Source organism: Peromyscus maniculatus, chromosome 8 (genome assembly GCF_049852395.1).
Source record: "Peromyscus maniculatus bairdii isolate BWxNUB_F1_BW_parent chromosome 8, HU_Pman_BW_mat_3.1, whole genome shotgun sequence".
In the NCBI taxonomy this organism is placed as follows: domain Eukaryota; kingdom Metazoa; phylum Chordata; class Mammalia; order Rodentia; family Cricetidae; genus Peromyscus; species Peromyscus maniculatus.
Window position 1 is genome coordinate 44,063,957 of NC_134859.1, and position 22,719 is coordinate 44,086,675.

The 22,719-nt window shown below is 50.1% G+C and overlaps 1 protein-coding gene across 9 annotated transcripts in view; it reads left to right on the top strand.

Moving 5' to 3' along the window:
- The window catches only part of Mprip (myosin phosphatase Rho interacting protein), a 117,270-nt gene that overhangs the window by 63,712 nt on the left and 30,839 nt on the right, over positions 1–22,719 (top strand). For 4 of the 9 annotated variants that reach the window (XM_006973628.4, XM_006973627.4, XM_015992484.3 and 1 more), the window contains exons 5-13: positions 977–1,061; positions 5,354–5,600; positions 6,625–6,781; positions 10,564–10,705; positions 11,419–11,526; positions 13,284–13,340; positions 14,477–14,545; positions 18,814–18,903; positions 20,973–21,082. In XM_006973628.4, coding sequence (XP_006973690.1) covers positions 977–1,061; positions 5,354–5,600; positions 6,625–6,781; positions 10,564–10,705; positions 11,419–11,526; positions 13,284–13,340; positions 14,477–14,545; positions 18,814–18,903; positions 20,973–21,082 — 1,065 coding nt within the window. Of the gene's footprint in view, positions 1–976; positions 1,062–5,353; positions 5,601–6,624; positions 7,136–10,563; positions 10,706–11,418; positions 11,527–13,283; positions 13,341–14,476; positions 14,546–18,813; positions 18,904–20,972; positions 21,083–22,719 lie in introns of all 9 variants that reach the window. The other 5 variants (XM_015992479.3, XM_015992482.3, XM_015992480.3 and 2 more) reach the window with 3 other exon arrangements.

Here is a 22,719-nt window from a genome sequence, read left to right on the forward strand (position 1 = left end):
GATACTTTCACCCAACTGGATGGGGGAGAGCAGGGACCCAGCATTGGCCCTTGTGTTTTGTGAAGTTTGGAGCCTTGTCTCTCTTGTGGTTCTTATAGTTACTGCTTGTCTAGACAGAAGGCTAGCTGCTGTACCCCACTTGGTCATGGCTGAGGCCATATTTCAGAAGCAAGCCCTCTTATCCTTTATGTTACAGTCCTGCAATTCTGAACGTGCTCTCATCTAGCCACTGGTCTCGGAAATTAGATGTGCTCCAAGGGGCTAGGGGTACCCAGGGCTCTGGTTAGGTAGTGGCAGTACCAGATCTGGGGGCCTAACCTTTGCCCGCAGCTGTTTCTCTCTCCATGCTTTCTGTTGCTGGCCCAGAATGGCTTTCTAAAATGCAGGCTTTGATGAAGGAGCCTTGGCACCTGTGTGGCCTTGCCCAGCCCTGGGGTGCCTGGCACGTTCCTGTGTGAGTAGTGGTCTGATTGGTTAGCCTCTCACTCCTGAGGTGACCCACCATGGGAACTTTGCTGACATAACTCCCAGTTTTCTCCTTTAGGCCAGTGTCTGCCCCAATTGTCCTAATTATCTGCCATGGTCTGGCTGTGCACTTGTTAAATCCAAGTCGGGGAGGAGGTTTTAAAGTTGAGACTAGGTCCTGAGAATAGGGTCAGTAATGGACAGTGATGTCCCTGCATTCCATAGTGCCCTTGGTGGACCCTGCCTCTTTGTCAGAATAGAGAATCTTCTTGCCCTGAGCCCATGGTGGCCATGGAAGAGTCATGGTCTAGCCAAGTCCTGACACAGCCTGTACTTTTCCTGGCTGCTGTACTCTCGTCTGGGGTAACCTGCTCACTGTCTGACCGCTGGATAGCTATCTCCAGAAAGGGCACCTAAGGGCTTGAGGTCTCTACCACCCAGGAAGGCCTGGAGTCATGGATCCTGAAAGCCAGGGATTTACGTGGTGCTCTTTCTCCTCCCTTCTTCCCAGGTGGCTAGAGATGCTCATGGTGTATCCCAGAACCAACAAGCAGAACCAGAAGAAGAAACGGAAAGTAGAGCCACCCACCCCACAGGTAGGCGGGTTGGCATATCCTCTAGTGGAGCTGGGCCTGGGAAGAAGTGAGGGCAAGAGGGTGGGGAAAGGCCTGGCCAGGGCTCAGGTAGTCACAGCTTTCATGTCGCCGCCTCCTCCCTCCTGCCTGTACTCTAGGAGCCACAGGCCGCCACACATCATCCTCTTTGAATCACTGAGCAGAATAGCCTGCTAGAATGCCCTGGACTGACATCAGGAAGGTTCAGGCCAGCAGGCAAATTGCATTGTGTCCCTTCCCCTGCCTATCCTGTCAGCCTCCGGGAAGGGCAGAGAGATCTATTCTTCTGCCACGGCCAAAGGAAAGCAGTGGCCCTGCAGACAGCAGGCTAAGCAACAGGGAAGGTGAGCCCTGGAGGGCCCCTGCCTTGACTCATGTGATCAGAGCTAGGTGGCTGAGAGAGCCTCACCAGGCCCAGTGCTTCCCTCCCTCCCTCCCTCCCTCCCTCCCTCCCTCCCTCCCTCCCTCCCTCCCTCCCTCTCTCATTCCCTCCCTCCCACTAGCCAGTATTCTGGGCTCGTTGGCGGAAGGGCTCTGCCCCGTTCTCTCTGTGTTCACCACACCCTTGAGCTCTGGAAGGGAGAAATCACCATTCTGAATTTCCAGCAAAGGCCATTTGCTAGGGTGGTTACAGTACTTAGTGTTCATCTTTTCCCCTCTCTACCAAATGTTGCCCTCACCAGGGTTCTGGCCTACATTGGATAAATCAAGCTAGTCCTAAAATAAGCAAGATAGGTCTTCTGGGTGTCAAAGCCAAAGTCCTGTGGAAGCAAAGAGAGGCAGCCCTGGGCCAGGCAGTCTTTGCTGGCTACTCTGGCTCCCTAGGCTGCAGAAGTGAGACAGGCAGAGGCTGCTGGTCTGGGTCCCCACATCCCTAGGACTGCTGTGGACAGTTTCTCCTTCTAGGAGGGTGCAACCCAGGCCTACCCTCCATTGACCAGCATCCATCCTGCATCTCATCCTTACCAAGGACGCCCAAAAGGCACCTAAGCCAGCCTTCCCTGGAGAGCAATGCCCCTAACTAGAAGTCATTAAAACATGTAATCAGAGAAATGAAAACATGCAATCAGTTCCCGGAAACTGAAAGTAGAGCTTTCTGCTAGAGAGCAGCAGTTAATGCTCAAATCCCCCAAGCCGCCTGGTTTGAGGGGAAAAAGTCCTGGCTGAATAACAGTGGTTAGGGTTACGCCTTGTTTCTATGGTGATGCCTTGGAAACACTGCAGCACCGAGCTTCTGCCTCCAAATAAGGTAACTCCCTATGTGCAGGAGACAGCCTGGGTCAGGCTAGAAATCTGGATGTCCCCTCCTCCATGACTTTGTCCCTTCCAGATGATGCTGCCCTGTGGCCAGGCTCCAACTCTCTAGCAAGTAGAAAGAGCCCTATGATCCCAGAACAAGGAAGTCCCCCTTCCCTAAGGATATGCCTCAGAACCAGGACACCAAGTTCCCAGCCTCTTCTACCAGTGTTATGGCACTGCCTCTCCCCTTCCCCACAGCTGACCTCTGGTTGGTCTCAGGAGAGAGACAAGGACTGCATTTGGATTGAAGTCTGTGGTACACTCCACATACACATACATAGCCTGCTGCCAAAGACATTTATGTGGCCCTTATGGTTCTGTAGATGAGCATGAAGCTCTGTTTCCACCTCTCTCCCTCCACAGGCCTAGAAGAGTTTCAGTTTAGACCACTGAGGACTAGAAGCCTTGGTTCTGCCAGGTCCAGCTAAATTCAGCTTGATCCTGAAGAAACTTAGATGGAAGAGGTGATGGCCATCATACTATGCTCCTAAAGAGAAGGCCTAGAGTAGAGGGAAATAGGAGTCCCCCAAGGAATGACGATAGCAAGAGTCCCCCAGCTCTCCCTAGGTCTGTTGCCCACATGGACCTTGGGAGAGTGGCTCTCTTCTCTGCTAGCCCCCGGCCCCCAGCCCTTGACAGAGCCCTGGGTGATGCCCTTGCTCTGTATGTTGATACGTTGAGCACTCCCTGTCCTTCCCTAGGATTCTTGGTTTCTGTAGGGTCTCTGCTGCTCTGTATTTCTGTTCCATTTTCATGCCAAAGAGGTAGAGAATGGTACCTTACAAGAGGGAGCTTGCTCCCTTTTTCCTTGGCTCTAGAAGCCCTTCTGAGTGCCTATGATAGGAACCAGGGTTCATCACAGTGTTAACAGCATGAACATGGCAGCTGGCTGTCTAAGGATATGATGCAGTGAGCCTCGGGGCCTGCACCCTTTGCTGACCCAGGCTAGCTCTGTGCAGTGTGAGCCTCTGCTCCCCTTTGTGGCCACATCCACCCAAGTGAATGAAAAAATAAAGAAATAAAAAGGAAAGGACATGGCTCCTAGGTATGGCAGAGGAAAGGTTATTATAGATACGTGGGAGAGCACAGCCCGAGGCAGAGACATCTGGAAGAATCCAGAGTGGACATGAGCAGACTGAGTTGGGCCATGATGGGGACAATGACGACAAGGTGCAGCAGCTAAAGGTACAGAGGGGGCGGATAACCAAAATGGCTGGACTAGATAGGGAAGAGCCTCTGGGAGAAGGGCCACCCAGCCCCTGGCTGGAGAAGTTTAATGTAGGGGTGGGGTGTGCCAGCCATGCCCTGTAACTGGTAGGGACTGAGGGGAGTGGGAGAACCTGGAAGCCAGGTCCCCTTTGATATATTAAATGGGTACCTCAGCCATTTGTCCCAGGGTTTGAGACCTAACAAAAGGATCTTGCCCAAGGATGGGGGACCTTTACCCATTCTCTGGAAGACAGAGCATTGTTATAAAGGAGGAAGAACAAGTTCCTTTTGGTTCAGAGGAGTGGGTCAGGCCTAATTCTCTGGCATGAGACCAGATGGCAGTGGGAGGTGGATATTTATATATCACCACCTCTTCATGGCAAGATAATAATTGACTGAAACCATCCTCTTGGCAGACCCCTCAGCAAAATGAGTGGTTGGGCATAGGACAAGAGTGGGTACTGCAGGATGGCTGGGGTTCCCATCCTGTCCTCGTCTGGGCTCAGCATCTAAAAAGTCCAACTCTCTGGTTACTAAGAAACTGGATTTCTGTGTCTACTGAGTTTAGCCTGCCCCACGAACCCGTTTTCCTCAGGGCCATATTGCTTCTGTGCCCTAGGAAAACTAGGGAATGACTTGGAGTACCAATAAGGAACAACTTGTGCATGAGAACACGGTGTGCATGTGACAGGTGTGGGTGTGCAGGTTGGAGTGGGATGTTGTGTGTCTCACATGATTCCTGATGATATTCACAAAGTGTCACAGACTGAAGTGCTGAAACAATAGATACTGTCTTTTCTCAGAATTCTGGAGACTAGGAAGTGCAAGGCTACGGTGCCAGCAGATGTCAGATGTGATGTCTGATGAAGGCCCACTTCCTGGTCCTCTCTCACATGGTAGAAGGAGCAAAGGAGATGGCCTGGGCCTCTTGTGTAGGGTACTGATTCCATTCATGAGGAATGACTTAACCACATCCGAAAGGCTCCACCTTCACAAATCATCATCAGGAGACAGGATTGTTTTGTTTGTTTGGATTTTTGTTGTTGTTATTGTTTTGTTTTTCCAAGACAGGGTTTCTCTGTGTAGTCCTGGCTGTCCAGGAACTCTCTGTAGACCAGGCTGAGCTTTAACTCAAGAGATCAGCCTGCCTCTGCCTCCCGAGTGCCAGGATTAAAGGCATGTACCACCGCTGCCCAGCCACGGGATTGGATTTCTAATGTGAATGAACAACTAACTGTTGAGGCCTTAGCTTTTGTCTTATTTCAGTAGCTCTTTCACATCATCCCTGGTATTCCGTTTAGGCTTAAGAGTAGGTAAGCCCACAGGGTGCTGTGGACTCCACTGTCTGCATTGGCCTAAGTGTTCTCGATAGCAGTGGACCTAGCTCAGAAGAATAGCCTCCTCTTTTGCCTTGCCCTGCCTCCCTTTGTTTATGTCTCAAGTACCTGTGAGTACAGGAATGACAGACTTTGAATCACCTCCTATGGACTCACCCTTAATAACTGGGCTGCTATTCTAAGCACTGTCTGACAATATACAAAGAGAGCTTGGTGACATGGCTCTGGTAGAAACCAAGGACTTTCCCTCCGCAAGGTCCCTTGGACAGGGCACTATGGTGCCACAGAGAACAATCAGAAAAGAATGGCTTCCCATCCCCCAGCACTGTTTTACTGGCCTTGTGTTCCTTGTAACACAGCAGCAGGCCCTCTGAGCTAGCTTGGGTTACAGTGCTCACATGCTGCTGCCCCTCATTGCTGTCTCTCCAGGAGCCTGGCCCTGCTAAGATGGCTGTCACGAGCAGCAGCGGTGGCGGTGGCGGCGGCAGTGGTAGCAGCAGTAGCAGTATTCCCAGTGCTGAGAAGGTCCCCACCACCAAATCCACACTCTGGCAGGAGGAAATGAGAGCCAAAGAGCAGCCTGATGGGAACAGCCTGAGTCCAGTTCAGAGTCCCAGCCAAAGCCTGCCTCCTGCTGCTTGTACCCCACGGGAAACAGGGCTAGAGAGCAAAGAAGGTGAGTAGAAGCTGATGAGCCTGTGAACCTCCTTGCTGTGGTGAGCCATCTTGTACTGCTGGAGTGGGCTTCCTTCCAGTGGACAGGAATGACACTGGGGATGTGATACCCTAGGAGTCCTGGCACGGGCCCTGAACTTTCCTTCCCTCTGCATATCAGTTCTGGGCACCACTGGCCTGGTATAACTGGGTTCCTGGCCTGTGAGCTTCAGCTTGGCTTCTCTACCCCACCTATGAAGGGAAAAGGTGTGACACCTGCTCTGCTGGCCTCAGGAAAACTTCAGACACTGCTCTGCCTCTGTGAGGAGGCTTCTGTTCCTGTACTGCAGTCCCGACTACATTAGCTCTCAGAACCCACTAGGTTAGGTGCCTCCTGTCTTTAGAGAGCCAGTAGTTAGGGCAGTACTGCCCCTCTCCTCATCATTATCATCTTGCTCAGACCCTGGCTAGAGAGAAGGGCCAGGGAGGAAGCCATTGACATCATGTGCCCTCTCCACTTAGTATGCTGTGATGCCCCAGCAGAGCTATCATCTCAGCCTCCCTCCATCTGAGTTCTTCAGCATACACACGAATGCACGTTTAAAACCCTTGTGCTCCATCTCATGCCTACCAAAGCCCTCCTCCCTGCCTGAAAATGTACTGAGAGCCTGAAAGGTATCTTGTTTGTTGGTTTCTTCCTGTGGTCTGGTAAGAAACCATTGGTTAGGATGGAGTCCCGCTTCCCCACCAGAACTGTATACAGAAGGTCTACTTGCGAGTCTGACTGCAAGTAACCAGACTGGAGGAGAGGGTGGGAGGAAAGGTGGGAGGAGAGGGTAGGGAGGAGAGGGTGGGAGGAGAGGCAACACAGATGGATGATCCGTTTCTGCCTACAGTGCCCTCCTTCCACCTCTACCCCAGTTCATAGCTGTGGATTGTGAAGGTGGAGGGTGTTGAGACAGCTCCTAGTTGATCCTGTGTGGGCTTTTGGAACCTTTTCATGACAGAGCTAGCAGCAGTCTGAGCAAGCTTCCCTTCTCTTCCAGATGAAAGCACCATGAGTGGGGACCGTGTGGATGGTGGTCGGAAAGTACGGGTAGAGAGCGGCTACTTCTCCCTGGAGAAGGCCAAGCAGGACCTGAGGGCTGAGGAGCAGCTGCCCCCACCACTGTCCCCACCCAGCCCCAGCACCCCACACAGCAGGTATGGTTGTCCTGGATCGCCTTCACAGGAACTCGGCCACCCCCTTCATTCCCCAGGTCTTCCAGCCCTAAGCCGCATGGTCTACAGCATCTACCCTGACAGCCTCGGTGAGGCCAGCAGGCCACCCAACCACATGGACTCCAGCAGTGCTGGGGGGTGGGGATCAGAGATACTGGGGAGCACCTTTGCCTTTAAAGCCAGCAGGCAGTATGCCGCCCTGGCCGACGTCCCTAAGGCCATCCGGATCAGCCATCGAGAAGCCTTTCAGGTGGAGAGAAGGCGGTTGGAGCATAGGACTCGGGCCCGGAGCCCTGGCAGGGAAGAGGTGGCCCGTCTGTTTGGCAACGAGCGGAGGTAAGGAGGACGTTAGAGGGCTAAATTCATGTACTCATACATACATAACACTCACACAAGTGTACCTCAGGAACATGATTTCCGTTCAGTGTATGGAGCACTTGCTCTCTGGGCCTTGGACTGTGGCACCACTTCTCAGCTCTTGGCACCAGATCCAGGACTAAGTGCCTGCGGGCTGGCTGCTCTACGTTGGTGCTTCCCAGATCAGGCCGTGTGACTGAGTCTTACTCTTCTTGGCCTGCTTCCGTTCCCTGAGAAGACTCCCAGAGCTGCAGGTAGGGACCAGGCCCTCCTCATGCTGGCGAGAATGAGAGGACAGCACAGGGTCTCCCCACGAGGATGCAGAAGGCAGCCTCCAGGTGTCCCAAGTCCACTCTTGCCCTCTGGGCTTTGCTGATGTGGCTTCCCACCAGTGACAGAGATGTAGCACTTCCTGCTGCAAAGATAAGGCTCCTGCCTGCTCTTCTCCTGCCCTGCTGTCCCCAGCTTGGAGCTTGAGGAGTAGGGGACCTTCTCCCTGTGCCCACTCCCGTCCACCCCCAAATTCTCAGCCACATCTGTGAGCTGGGTTTTGTGTTCATGCCAGGTTTCTTGCCTAACACCAGACAGGTTTCTAGAGGTCCATTGCTGCCCCCAGGAGAGGGAGGCTTTCTTCAGGTTTGCACAGAGGTTCTCTGTTCAGAAAGGCAGCTCCAGAACTATCCAAGTGCAGACCGAAGTTCAGTCAAGGTTAGGAGTAGGATGAGACTGGGGAGGACCTTGTTTCTCTTGTCCCCTTTCTGACACCCAACCTGGCTTGTTCAAATGACTTATGGACCCTCAAGTAGACGGGGGGCACTGAGTGCTAATGGCTCCCTGGCATTCCATATAATTAACTATCTTCACAGTCCAATAGTGGCCCAATAAGACACCTATTACTCTTGATTCATGGATGTGAAAACTTGAGGCTCCAAAATTGAGTGACTTCCCACCCTTCATGATGAATAATAGCAAATGGTGGGCCTTTAGCAGGAAGTCCTATCCCATGACAGGACCCAAGACCAGAGCTCATGATGTCCTTTTAAGCATTTAGGATAACAGAGGTAAAAAGTCTTGCTAACAATTAAAGAAATTTGCAGGATGGGCAGGGGAGGGTTTGCACTGGCTAGTGGGCAGGATGTGATCTGGTGGTTCCAAAATGGGGTCGGCTATACCTTAAAGTTAGTGCCAGGCCAGAGTTAACATTTTGCACACCTGCTTGGCTAGGCCACTTGTCAGAGAAGTTAATTTTGAATGCATTCTTGCCTACCTACCAGAGATAGATGCAGTCTCAAGGCTTTATTCCTGCATGTTCTTTGCCACTGTGGGGATGGGTTTCAGCTGGTGGTGGTACCCGGTCTACTTCTGCACATTAACCCTGTAACTATCCCTCTCTGAATGATGTCGCTGCTTGGTGTTGCTCTTGGAGGACTGTTCTCCGAGGCTCAAGTAATCCACCTGGTGCTGGACTGGAGCCTTGTCCCTGATAGGTTAGAGTGACAAGATGTCAGCCTCTTTGCACTGAGTGGTGGCTGAGACAGACCTGCCACACAGCCAGGCAGTTGAAACCAAAAAGTCAGTTCTAGAAAACCTTAGTAAGCCGGTAAGCAACCCTGCCTGAGAGCAGCAGCAGCAGCTCTGAGCTTAGAATTTGCTCTTCAGATTTCAGAGCCTTTGAAGGAGTTCTTGGGCAGTTCTTAGGCCCGTGTCTGCTAAGTGTGGAGAAGCTGTGGCTCTTATAACACTGTTAGTGACTAACAGAAAACAAGCCCCACCCTCATGGAACCCTGGCCCCTCCACCTTGCCCTTCGAGATCTATACCTATCCACCCGAGTGCGGCACTTTCTGTCACATCTCTGTTGCTTCCAAAACACCAGCTTCACAACAGAGAACCAGTTGGTTACACGGGAGTTGCCCGAGCCTGGTGTCAGAGCAGCTCTTGGCACCCATGTCAAGCAGCTATAGCAAGTGCTTCCTATTTTTCATGCTGACCACTCTGCTTGGAACCCTACAAACCCATATCATGTATGCCAGCCTGGCCTGGCACAGGCCTCCTGCTATTCTGGGGCCTGAAGTCCGCTAGCCAGATACAGTACTCTCAGTCCCAGAAGAAGCAGTAGCCCCAAGAGCTATGGTAGCCAGATCTTCCTGCAGCAGTCTGGCTGTGCAAGACCCCTTGGCTGCACTTGAGCAGCTGCTTAGCTTCCTGCTCTCACAGTCAGCCTCCTCACCTCAGCCTCTGTGGGCACAGCAGGCTAACCCTCCCCAGGCTTCTAACAATGCTGAGCTTGCAGGCAGAGCACCCAGAAGCCCTCCAAAACCCTGGCTGCCTGCCCTTGGCCTCTTGACTCCCTTGAGGAAAAGGCCTCTCAAGGTAGATTTGCGCCTGGGTTCTAGGCCCTATTCTTCCTCTTGCTTATTAGAGGTTTTAGTCTCCTGGGAGAAACCTTTATCGTGTCCCCTTAGCTCTTCAGCACTTGTTCAGAACCTGTCATGCCTGCCCTCATTGTGAGGGAGTAAGGTGTCCCTAGGAGAGCAGGCCTCAGGTTTGGTGAGAAGGGGTTGCCCTCCCATCAGGTTGAAATCACCTCCCAGACCCCAGATAGGCAGCCCAAGCCTTCTGCCTAAAGTCCACCAAGGTGACTCCTCAGGCTCTGGGGTGATCATGGGTTCTCTTTCTTCAGCCGTTACCTTGGGGTTTTGCTGCTTTAAGTCTTTAGATTACTTTGATTCACCATGATTGGAATGTGGAAAGCAGTCTTTTTCTGTTCATTCATTCCCCAGCCTCGTTCTCTTTCAGGTCTTGTCCTCTCCACCCTCTGCTGCGTCACTGTGGCCTTCGCGCCTCCTCCACCCGCTTCGCTTCCATCTCAGCTCCGTCGTCTCAGCCGCAGACCACCTGACGAGGCCGCTGCTGGCCTTTCACATGAAATCAACTGCTTTGTTTTGTTTTGATTTTGATTTTGATTCCTTTTAATGTTAGCAGAAACTGTTCATTCATGGGCCTTTATCTTGCTAAATTTTGAACACTCCACGTGGGGCGCCATGTGTTCGGAGGTGGTGGTTGACCTTTATTATGTCTGACTCAGGGAGATTACCAAGGTATCAAGCTGTATGAGTCCAGTGTTGGGGCAGGGCCAGTGCAGGCCCAGTGTGGAAGGATTCTGTTGCTGCTCCACCCCACCACGGAGTGGGGGACAAACGGAGCTCAAATAGACTGAATCTGTGCCCAAAGTCCTATTAGTACTTTGTGAAGGGTGCCTCACATGCCAGCAGGAAGGCTAGCACTGGAGCCCAGTGAGATAGGCCAGGTGTACCAGTTGACTACGGGACCGACCCCACTGGACTTGAGACCCAGCCCACCTGGGGACAGGGAGACAGGTTTAGCAGCTTCGTGTCCTCTTTTGTAGGAGGTCCCAGGTAATTGAGAAATTTGAGGCCTTGGACATTGAAAAGGCAGAGCACATGGAAACCAACATGCCGATTATGACCACTCCATCAAGTGACACTCGTCAGGGCCGCAGTGAGAAACGTGCCATCCCTAGAAAGCGGGTGAGCTCCAGTGTGGGGCTAGTGGGGCCTTTGGCAGCATGGCTTGGGTTTGGGGAACACACTGTCTGTCCTACATGCTCTGAGTCCCATACCCACCAGGGACATGTTTCTTCGGGGCCTCCACGCTTCATTCTCCTCCAGTTAGCCTCTTGAGCACCAGCCTGTCTTCCATGCCTCTCCCTCCTGCAGCATCAGCCTCTGTGCCACAGGATGCTTCAGTGAGTTTTAGATCCCAGTTGCTAGCACAGTTTCTGCCCACTGAGACCAGCCGGGAACAAAGCCGAATATGACACCTTCTTTCCTTCTCTTGTTTTTGGAGTGGCAAGCTGTACCCTCACTCTCTGCTTGGCCCGCAAGGTCCATCAGACCACAGCAGTCCCCCTCCTAGACTCCTCCAGCCTCTTGTCCTCCTGATGCTTCTGTGGCCTGCTGCACCCAAGTCCTTCTTTCCGGTTTCTTTGTTGCTCATGAAATGCCTGCTGTCTTCTTCTGTAACCTGAGAAGCTGCAAAATTGGGTAGGGCCAGGACACTGCTGACCAGAAAAGGCTGCTCCACTGACCAAGGCATGCCAGGACATGGGTCACCCCAGAACCTGCTGTGGGGCTAGACAGCACTGCCCCGCTCAAGGAGGGATGAACTACCCAACTGGTTGCCCCTGTGCCTGCCCAGACTGCCCTGGGCTATACTGATGGGTGGCTGCTCTCTGCCACAGGACTTGGCCAGTGAGGCCCCCACAGCTCCTCTCTCAGACGCTTGTCCCCTGTCTCCACACCGAAGAGCCAAGTCATTGGACAGGAGGTCCACAGAATCCTCCATGACGGTGAGCCCAGGCCACGTGCCACGTTCTCTGGAGATCTGTGCTACTGCCACTGCTGCTTCTGGCCACTCTGGGCCGCTGTCCATTTATGTCTATCTGTCCACACCGGTCCTCCCTCTGTACCACCCTCATGCCTGTGAGTGCCCCACCCACTGGTCTGCAACCCATTGGAAACTGACCGTTCCTCCCCTCAGGGACCCGCAGGACTGGGGGCTGTGTGGCACTCTGAGTAGCACATGAAGGTCTCTGTACACAGGAGGCTGCTGGGGCAGGGCAGGTATAAAGCCCACACTTGACTTCTGCTATCTTGCTTTTGGTGTTTGTTTTTGTGGCACTTTGGAACAGGAGCCACGTTGTAATGACAGTTTGACCCGCCTGAGGGTATGTACAGGAATGAAGCTGCAGACACAGTTCGGCCTGGTTCCTCAACGGTCTACAGCCTCCCAGGAGACATGGCACACTCACCAGCTCTCATCCCCCAGACAGAGCAGTTTCTCTATCAACTCAGCTGATAGCCACTCTTCCTGGCAGCCACCAGAGGCCCAGAGAAGAAAGACCCACAGGGACCAACCTGCACCATTCCCCGAGGCAGGCGCAACAGCAGTGACAACCACAGCTGAAGGTTTAAGAGTCTTTCATAGATCCGCAGCTCAGCAGGGGAGCCAGAGAGGCAGTGAGCGGGCCTGCCTCCCAAGTCTCATGAAGCAGCAACAACTGTGCGCAGCCAAAAGGGATCTCCTTGTGTACAGGTCTCTGTGCTGGGGCAGCCTAAAATGTCTCCATTTCTGTTGATACTTCAAACAGTTCTTGTAGAAGGAAGTCTCGTGAAGCATGGGTTACAGCAAGGCTCCACAGAGGGATGCCTGTCTGCCATGGTCTGCTGGGCCAAGGCAGGAGTCTACTGTGGCCTCTCCACAATGGAGCAGGAACTCCCAGGATGCCTGTCCTGATTGTTGTCATTTCTCTGGATCACTCCCTGTCCTTGGAGTAGTAAGAGACATCAAAGCCAGTTTCTGATCAGGACAGCTCTGGAAGACCTGAGAGCGCTGGGGACCACAGAGGGGTGGCTGGGGTCTTCAAGGCCTGGCCTTCCGAATGTACTATGTAGCAGATGAGAGCCGGCCCCCAGCAGAACGCAGGCTGCTCCTAAGGAGAGCCAGCACCCACGCAGGTCTGCTGTGGTCCCTGGCCTACCTTCCTGGGTAGGGGATAAGACTGAATGACCTTCCTCCTGGTAGAAGAGTAACCTGAAAGTTGGACAAGGTTGCTGCTGCTTTCTCCACCACAGACACGGTCTCCTCTCAGGCTTCTGGCCTTCAGTCCTTCAGCCTCAGCGGGAGCTTTTGGACTCCCCTCGCAGCTGTTTCTGAGGTGTCCCCTGTACATTCGGTGCCTGGGAACTCTCCATCGGTTCCTGTGCTGTGCCCCAAGGCAGGATGTACACAAACAAGCCCTGGATAAGCTGGAATAGAGACCTCAGGGCAACCAGGCAGCCTGTGTTCCTGTGCCCAGGTTAAATGAGGCTGTGCTCTCTCTCCTTACCCTGAGCTCCCTCCTCAGGGATATATATATATATGCATATATATATGCCTCTGGGCAGGAATGCTGGGGCAGAATCGTGGGCAGGCTTATCTGGTAGGTGGTAAAAACTGTTTCTGGTGCTGCTTCATCTAGATGAAAACAACCCGGTTGGACACATTTTGTCCATCACTGGGGACTCCACGATGCTTTCCCTTGAGCTGTTCTTTTTTCTTCCTCAGCCTGACCTACTGAATTTCAAGAAAGGCTGGCTAACCAAGCAGTATGAGGATGGCCAGGTGAGTGTGTGTAAGTGCTGAGGCTTGGAGGACTGGGGAGCAGATGCAAGTCCCAGCTTCTCTTGTCCCTGCAGGGTCTTTGAGCCCTGATCCATGCCCTTGGCCTGCAGACATCCTACAGTCCCAGCTCCTGGATATGATTGCTCATAAAAGTTCTCTTAAGAGTGTAGGTTTCCCTAGAGGCAAGAACAGCCAGCATATGGCTATGGGCTGGCTTATGTTTCCATACAAGGCAGGCATATGGGCGGGCAGTCACATAGGGCTGCAAAGGCCTGGTGTTGGAGAGACCAGCTCCGTTTTAGGGGCACCATTAGGCCCTGGGAATTGTATATCAAGTCCAAACAAGAAGAGTTATTTGCAAGCCCCACTTTGACCTGGAACATGTTGGGTCCTTGCCGTAGAGGCCCTTAAAAACCCACTCTACAGCCGGGCAGTGGTGGCGCACGCCTTTAATCCCAGCACTCGGGAGGCAGAGGCAGGCGGATCTCTGTGAGTTCGAGGCCAGCCTGGGCTACCAAGTGAGTTCCAGGAAAAGGCGCAAAGCTACACAGAGAAACCCTGTCTCGAAAAACCAAAAAAAAAAAAAAAAAAAAAACCCACTCTACTATCTTAGCTCCTTTTCGCCTTTGGAGACTGTGCCAAAGCATCCCCTTTTTCTCCTCCCACCATATCAAATGCCCTTGGCCTTGCCTGAAGACTCGAGTTCCCTTCCTCAGAGTGAAGATTGGGACTTTAGCAGGTTAGTTTGTACCTGCTGGCACAGTGGGGCTCACACATCTGGTCTATCAGCCAAGTGGTTGTGCCTCTGAGCATCCTTTCACAGCCACCTTTCTGTGTGATAGACCCAGCAGAACTGTCTGCAGCCTCTGAAGTTAGGATGGAGGCCTGCAAAACACCATTCACCAACCACACTGGGGCACAGAGCTGGCCGAGGCCCACAATTCTCCACTGCCTCATTGCTGGAGTGCATCTTAACCAGGACCTCCCTGAGGTCATGAGTGCATGGCTGCCTGCCAGAAGAGTCATCTGTTGCCTGCTTTACCTGTGCTCTCCAGAGTGCCTAGACTCAGCTGGGGTCAAGGAGGGGCATCAGGTATGTTACAGAATAGTTGGATGTTTCTTTTTCTCTCCTTTAGTGGAAGAAACACTGGTTTGTCCTGGCTGATCAGAGCCTGAGATACTACAGGGATTCCGTGGCTGAGGAGGTGAGAGAGCTACAAGGCAAAGCGGTACCTAAAAGTCCAGGGCTGAAATCTAATGGGACAGTGCATCATCGTCTCCATCATAGTCTCCATCATCGTCTCCATCTAATGGGACAGTGCATCATAGTCTCCATCATAGTCTCCATCTAATGGGACAGTGCGTGCAGTTGGTCCAGCTTTGACAGCAGGACTGTTTCCCACCTCAGACATTGAGGTCATCCTCTGAGGCCTTGAATGCGTTTTTTTTTTTTTTTTTTTGGGGGGGGGGTTGTTTTGTTTTGTTTTGTTTTTGGTGCAGTGGCTTTTGGCAACTCTGTTTTCTATATTCATTTAAGAACAATGAAGTGGGATTGGAGCGATGGCTCAGTTGTTAAGAGAATGCGTTTTTTGTAGCGGACCTAGGTTTGGTTTCTGCCACCCACATAGTGGCTGGCTCACGACCATCTGTAACTCCAGTTCCAGGGATCTGATGCCCTCTTCTCACCTTCACGGGCTTCAGGCACACACGTGATACACAGGCATACACGCATGCAAAATACTTATTCAAATCTAAAAAAAAATTTAAAATGAATTTAGTACTCAGGGTGAACTTGGGTCTAGTTTTGTTTTGTCTTTGGTTTTTAGCAAAAGGATTGTGTGATGAATTGAGTCACTGGACAGATCAACTTCGATCTTGTTCTGCCTTGTGGTAGAGGAACTTACAATAAGAAATCATTTTGTGTGTGTGTGTATGTGAATGAGTGCGTGCGTGCATGCGTGTGTGTTGGAGCATAGGGAAGATACTGTGCTGTGGGACACCAGTGGGGTGTGTGTGTGTGTGTGTGTGTGTGTGTGTGTGTGTGTGTGTGTGTGTGTGTTGGGGCATAGGGGAAAACACTGTGCCATGGGACCCAAGCGGAGGCCGTGGGACAACTTGAGGGAGTCCTAGGGATGGACTTAGCAGCAAGCACCTTTATCTGATGACCCATCACCCCTAGAAGAACAACCAGAAGGGGCTCTTTTCCTCACTTAGCAAAAGTTCTTTTGAACAGCCTGACAAATCTGTGTGCTGATTTCTCCCTGCTAATTCCATCTGGCATCCTTCAGAATCACCCAATCTGTGCTTGAATAATAGAAACAGGAAAAGAATCTCTTGGGTTGGTTTATGTACTTAAATTCTTGAGATCAGCTTCCATGGCATAAAGAGGAAGGCTGTTGGTCAGATAGGCAGGTCCAGATTGTGTGAGTGGTGAGCTTTGAGCAAAGGTATACCTAGTACTCAAAACTTTATGGATTGGGAGGGAGGTGTTTTGGTTTGGATTGGATTGGTTTTGGTTTTTCGAGACAGGGTTTCTCTATGTGGTCCTGGCTGTCCTGGAACTCACTCTGTAGACCAGGCTGGCTTCAAACACTCTGAGATGAGCCTGGGTCTGCCTCCTGAGTGCTGGGATTAAAGGTGTGCGCCGCTGCCTGGCTTAAAACGTTGTTTTTGTTTGTGCCGCAGCATGGGCACAGAGGTCAAATTGTAGGAGGAGTTAGTTCTCTCATACCAAGTAGATTCCAGGGCTTGCACTCAAGTCGTCAGACTTTCTCATAAGCACCTTTCCTTGCTGAAGTACCATCCTCTAGAGTAGTATTTAGTGAAATGTGTTGTGAGAGTCAAAACTGTGCTGCTGACAGAACTGTGTTGATATAACACTGACGACACAAAAGCAGAATTAAATAAAACTACCAATGCCTTGGCAATAAGCCAAAGTCAAATAGTACCGACAGTCAATGGGCTTATATTGCTTTCCAGTCAGTGATGTTTAAAAGCAACAAAATAGGTCCTTGATTGATTTTTGATGGATTGATTGATTCATATGGTTATGTATGTATATTTGGTATATATGCATATATTTGGTTTTTAAAATTTTTGTTATTTTATTTTTGGTTTTTCAAGACAGGGTTTCTCTGTGTGTAGTCCTGGCTGCCTTGGAACTCTCTCTGTAGACCAGGCTGGCCCGGAATTCACAGAGATCCACCTGCCTCTTTCTCCCAAGTACCAGATTAAAGGTGTGTGCTTGGTATGTTTAAGTGGCAACCTTTGAATGCTCATCTCTTTAATATTCTTTTTTAACTTTTATTATTACGTGTGTGTGTGTGTGTGTGATGAGGGGGAGGGAATGGGTACACACATGCTCTCTCGTGGACATCAGAAGATAACTGAAGTCAACTCTTTCCTCTGCCTTCAAATGTGTTCTGGTATGGAACTTGAGTCATCAGGTTGTGTGGAAAGCACCTTTACCAGTCGTCCCTTGCTGTCCCCTTTTTATTGTTCCCTAAATGGGAAATGTCTGCCAGTCACTCAGCAGCCTTATGGAAGCACATCTGTACAATTACCAGCTGAACTAGCCACTTATTTGTAGAATATCATGTGAAGAAACAGCTGCCAGATGAGCTCTGGTCACTCAGTTTGGAGGGTTTGGCAGGCATTTTCATGAAAATAAACCAGGAATCTGTTCCCTCAAGGACAGTTTGTTGCCAATGATGAATAGAGTTTGGGCTTTCAAGAAAAAAACCAGTTGGGCTGGAGAGATGGGTCCACAGTTAAGAGAACTTGCTACTCTTGCAGACGACCACATAAGGGTTCACAACTACCCGTACCTACAGTTCCAAGGGATCCCACACCACTTACTGGAAAGCACTCCTCACCCATGGTATACATATAGGCATTCGGATAAAATATTCACACATATTTTTTTTTAATCTTTTCAAAGAAAAACCTAGTCCAGGCACAATGATGCATATCTATCTGTAGTCTCTGCCACTCAAGACACTGACGCAGGGAGGTCACATAACCCAAGAGTTTTGAGACCAGCCTAGGCAGTGAACAGAGACCTGGTATCAAGAAAAGAAAGCGAGAATTTTGGAAGGTTCATATTCATAACCTCAGTAGCTTCTCTTTATCTTCAGGCTCTGCTGATGAAATAGGCAGTGGTTTAGCAAGCATTTTGCTTCTGCACAGTGAATTGTGTAGACATTTGAAAGCTTTGCATAGCTTACTGTTCTCTGTGACCAGTATTTAATGTTACAGGACATGCTTGGCAAAAGAGATATTCAAAGGGTAGGACTGTGGATTTCAGTGTTAACAGCACAGAACGTTCACAGATAGGACTGCAGATTCCACATTGCAGTTAAGCTTTGGGACATGGCTCTTCATCACGGAAGACCAGCTAGTTCCTTGAGAAGTCTTCCTCTTCCATCTCTGTGTTAGACTACTTTGTCTTCACCCGTGTTAGCTGAAATGGTACATAGAGAACTGAGTGCAGATGGAGAAGAGCCTAGCGTTGTCTCCAAAGTCAGGCATGTAAGAGACCTGCAGAAATGTAAACACCGTCACTCTAACCAGGGATTGTTAAGCATACCTTGATTTTTTAACCATACTTTAATTTTGACATGAAAAGGATTTACTGTGTAGCTCAAGCTAGCTTTAAACTCACAGCACTCCTCCCTAGCCTCCCACATGCTCGAACTGCAGATGTGGATCACCACACTCAGCTTTTATTAAAATTTTCCTTAAGTGAATGAATAATGTTTAAAATCTCCAATTTTTAATACAGAAACTATCAGTAGGTGAGCTCCACATACACAAAACTCGTAAGAGTATATTTTAGTTTACTTTCTGCTGTAATAAACATCATGACCTCCAGCAGGGGAGGAAAGGGTTTATTTAATCTTACAGTCTATAGTCTATCACAAAGGGAAGTCAAGTTAGGAACTAGAGGTAGGAACTGAAGCAGAGGCTGGAAGGACACTGCTTACTGGCTTGCTCTCTCTGGCTTACTCAGCTTGTTTTTCTTATACCACCCAGGACCACCTGCAGGGGTCAAAATGCCCATAGTGACTAGGCCCTTCCACACCAGTCAAGAAAACACCCCACAAACTTGCCTATAGGCAATCTGATGAGGAAATCCCTCAATTAAGATTCTCTCTTCCAGATGACTTGGTTTATGTCAAGTTGACAGAAATCCAGTCTACACAGAGGGTCTTCTTACTTTTTAAGCATGTGAAAAAATTTTAATGACAGACATTCAGGGAATACTGGTGTGGAATTTCTTTGGTCGGATACACAGGGAAATGGTGTAGTAGATACCCCCAAGGAAGGGGACTTGGATCTGGGAGTTGTAGGAAAATCGGCCAAGATCTAGTCCTATGAATACGTTCAGTGGAAAACATCACTCACAGAAATTTGATCACTTGAGCATCCCCTCTGCCTGAATCTTTTCACACCCTCTCATTTTTCTCTGCAGGCAGCTGACCTAGATGGAGAAATTGACTTGTCCACCTGTTATGATGTCACCGAGTATCCAGTCCAGAGAAACTATGGCTTTCAGATACATGTGAGTCTTGGGGTGGATCGAGTTGACCGACAGGGTTATATTTTAACATGTGTGGTAAGCATTCAGTCTTTCCTGTACTCCTGATATATAATGTAGACAAAAAGATGGGTTTCTACATCTTTCTCCCGAAGGCTTTTGAAAGGCTTTGCTACAGAAATTGCTCTTTTTCTTTTCGTTTTAATGTTGGAGTATAGGACCATTGGAAGGATGAAGAGTATAGGGAGTAAAAGATTAAGGGCTGCCTGGAATTAGGTTAAAGAATTTCTGGGACATTTGCCTTCTGCAGTGAGGCTTCATACTTGTTAGAGTCAACTGGGTTACATTTGGTATCCATCTCTAAGCACAGGTTCATGGTTGGTGTTTGTTCTTCCTGATGCAGGAGTCTGCCCCTTATATCATCTTGTCACTATCACTACCACGTGGGGGTCCTAGTCATTCAAATTTCTGGACTTGTAAGCCATGTCTCTGGAGCAAGACAAAGCCAGCCCCTCCATTGGAACAAACCTTTGTAACCTTCACCAAAGCCTTCGAAGGGCCAGCAGGTAGAATAGGCTCTAGGGTTTGACTTCTAGCTCCAGGCTGGAATTCTGGTGGGCTCTCTGGGGAAAAGATCTTTTTGATTTGGGGATCTAGAACTCAACTTATTGCTGTGTTCAGTTGTTCAGACAACTCAAACTTGGGACCAGTCCACACCCCTGGCCAATAGATTTGATCTTCGGAGGAGCCTAGCACCCGTTCCTGGGCAACTGACCATGGCTCCACTGCACGTACTGGCTATCTGGGGAAGGAGCCATAGCTGTTCCCATGGCCTGGCTTCTTGCTGCCCAGCTGCCGTGTTCTGTCCCTACTCCCTTTGAAGGAGATAGAGCATTCCTGGATTCTGAATGCTGAGACGAACCTTTTTCCCAGTGAGAGTCCTGGCTCTTCCCTCGTCTTCATCTTGATTAGCAGATGTCCCAAGGCAGTGCTTGCACAGTCTGAGAACTCTGCTCTCTCCCCACATTAGCCAAGGCCAGTGGTGGGTCTGGTTTCCTACCCTGAGGGTTCAGAAGAGGGTGCTAGTGCACAAGGTAGGTGATGGGTAGAACCTGAGAACAGCAAATATATGTCAGGGCAAATACTGTCTCAAGGTGTGGAAAGCACTGACTGTTGAGGACACCAGGAATGTACCTTAGTTAGTAAGATATATAGGGCAGAACTTGCATGAGGGACAGGAGCAATTAGAAGGGAGACCAAGAGGTAGCAGTTGTGTGGTTGGCAAGTATGGAAGGAGGGGCTGGAGATGCCAGGGAGGAATTTTGAATGAGGTGGGACCTAAGAGCTCCTGCAACCCCTAGTGTGTTGGAGGGTTTCATATACACTGCTCAGAGAGAGACTTCACAGTAGAGATGGATCCTCTGCAATCCTAGCTAGCAGGTTTGAGGCAGTGATTGGTCTTTTGAGAGCATGAGCTAGGCAAGTAGCCCTGAGACTAAGAAAGCTTACCAGCAAAGCTGAGGCCAGAACCTGGAAACACCTATATCAAGGGTTGAATGGGCTAGCTAAGAATGTGGATGGAGCCCCATGCTACTGTTTACTCCACGGTTGTATTCTCTGGAGGGGAGTGAGCCAGGTGTGTGACAGCCTGCCATGGAGGGAGAGGTTGGGTCATAGCACAATGGCCCACATGTTGTCTATAAGTGCATCTCGTTCCCTTTCAGAGCAGGTAGAGACCCAGGCGGTCACTTTGTCACACTGTGCACCTATGTTGAGACTGCAGATGATGGGCCTGGCCACCACTCTCCCTACTCCCAGCCAGATCTGTGTCCTTGTCCCTAGGGCTAGCAGAGCTTCTTGAGGAGAGGGACACATGTGATCACCAATCTGTGCAGGCTGCTGCTACTGCATAATAGGAGCTAATGATTGTGTATTGCCTTGTTTAGGGGACACCCAGTTCACCACTCCCCAACAGTGTGGCCCTATTAGTCTGCCTGTTTCAAACAGGTCATATACAACACTCCTAGGAAATTCACCTAACCTAGCCCTTTTCCTTGTGGGCTAACCACTGATGGTTACTATTTTTTGTGTAGACCAAGGAGGGTGAGTTCATCCTGTCGGCCATGACATCTGGCATACGACGGAACTGGATCCAGACCATTATGAAACATGTGCTCCCAGCATCTGCCCCAGATGTGACCAGGTAAGATGGAGGCCTTGCTAATTGGCATTCCTTGAGGCCTGAGCCCAGCTCCACCACCACATAAATTCCTTTTCTCCTTCTGGCTCACTGTCAGCTGACTGCATTTGTCCCCTGTGATTCTTGTTTGCTGCCTCTGCTGGCCTTTCTTCTGTTGAGCTGGCCTGGTCTGCCACACAGGTCACCCTCATGCCTATCAGCATGGATGTCTTTGTCAAGAGTTCAGCCCTCAGGATGGGCTTGGGTTCCACTATGGCCTACTCTAGTGGCTGTGCCCTGGCTGGGTGGGAGCAGCCTGAGCTGCCCTGTAGTTTTACACTTACTCAAGAGTCCTTTTATCTCACTCACTCCATCTGTTTGGTTTTATACAATTGAGAGAAGCTTCTGTCTGAGACTGTAGGTCCTAAAGCCCACATGTGAGAACTCTGTTCTCTCCTGTGTTTACATACTGTAGTGTATATTACTTGGAACATGATACATGCCTCCCCTTCTTGCCCTAAAGATTGCAGATTTACCAGTGTTCATGCTCTATGTGTACCAAGCTTTACTCTGCCTCGTCCAGGTTTCATCTTGAATACCTTGTGCCTCTTTTGGTTCATGTTGCTGCCAAATTTGTTATCAGAGGTTTGGGTGTATGGCAGGCAAAGGGTACTAGCCTGTGACAGCCTTAGCTATACCTATTCTTGTCTCTAACGTTTGCCTCGTTCTGGCTGGTTCTATTTCTTTTTGAATGAGAAAGAAAGGGAAGGAGGAAACCTGAACTCTGTTCTTCAGCCCCTTTCTGGCATCTGTTACATGTTCATTTCGTCACTCAGCAGCAATACCTACTGATTTCTGCATTCTAGGACTCGTAGGTCTTGAAGGCCTACTTTTATGCAGAAAATAGTCCTCTGCCATCTCTCAAGAACTGTGCTAAGGGGCCGAAGAGATGGCTAAGTAGCTAAGAGCACTTGCTGCTTTTTCAGAGGACCTGGGTTCAATTCCTAACACCCACATCATGGCTCAGTTCCAGGAGATCCAACACCCTTTTCTTGCCTCCACAGGCACTACATGCATATGGTGCACAGATGTACATGCCGGCAAAATACCTATACACATAAAATAAAATTAAATTTAAAAATTTTTTGCAGGGCAGTGGTAGTACATGCCTTTAATTCCAGCACTCAGGAGACAGAAGCAGGTATGTCTCTGTGAGTTTGAGGCCAGCCTGTTTTACAAAGAGAGTTCCAGGACAGCCACACAGAGAACCTGTCTCAAAAAAAAATTTTTTTTTTTAAAAGAACTGTTGGAAAAAAAGCAGTGCCCCACCCCCTACCTCCATGGCTCCTCCAGTCAGGAGAAGAGCCTGTAGTACAAGGCCCTGAAGCAAAATGTAAAAGGCACTTGAGCTGCCCTGCCCATGTGCAGATGGAGGGTCATGGGATGGATCATGGCTGGAGGAGATCAGTGTTGGGGTGTCCAGGACAGACTCCAAGAATGCTCATATGTGCGTGTTTATGCTATGGTCCATGGAAGGACTGAGGCCCAGGGCATGAACGTAGAGACCTGGTGCTTCTCTCTTTGGTTAGAATCTACATTACAGTTTACTGTGTCTTCAGGACTCCACACCCATTGCTTTTAGCCTATGTTGTTCTGTTTGG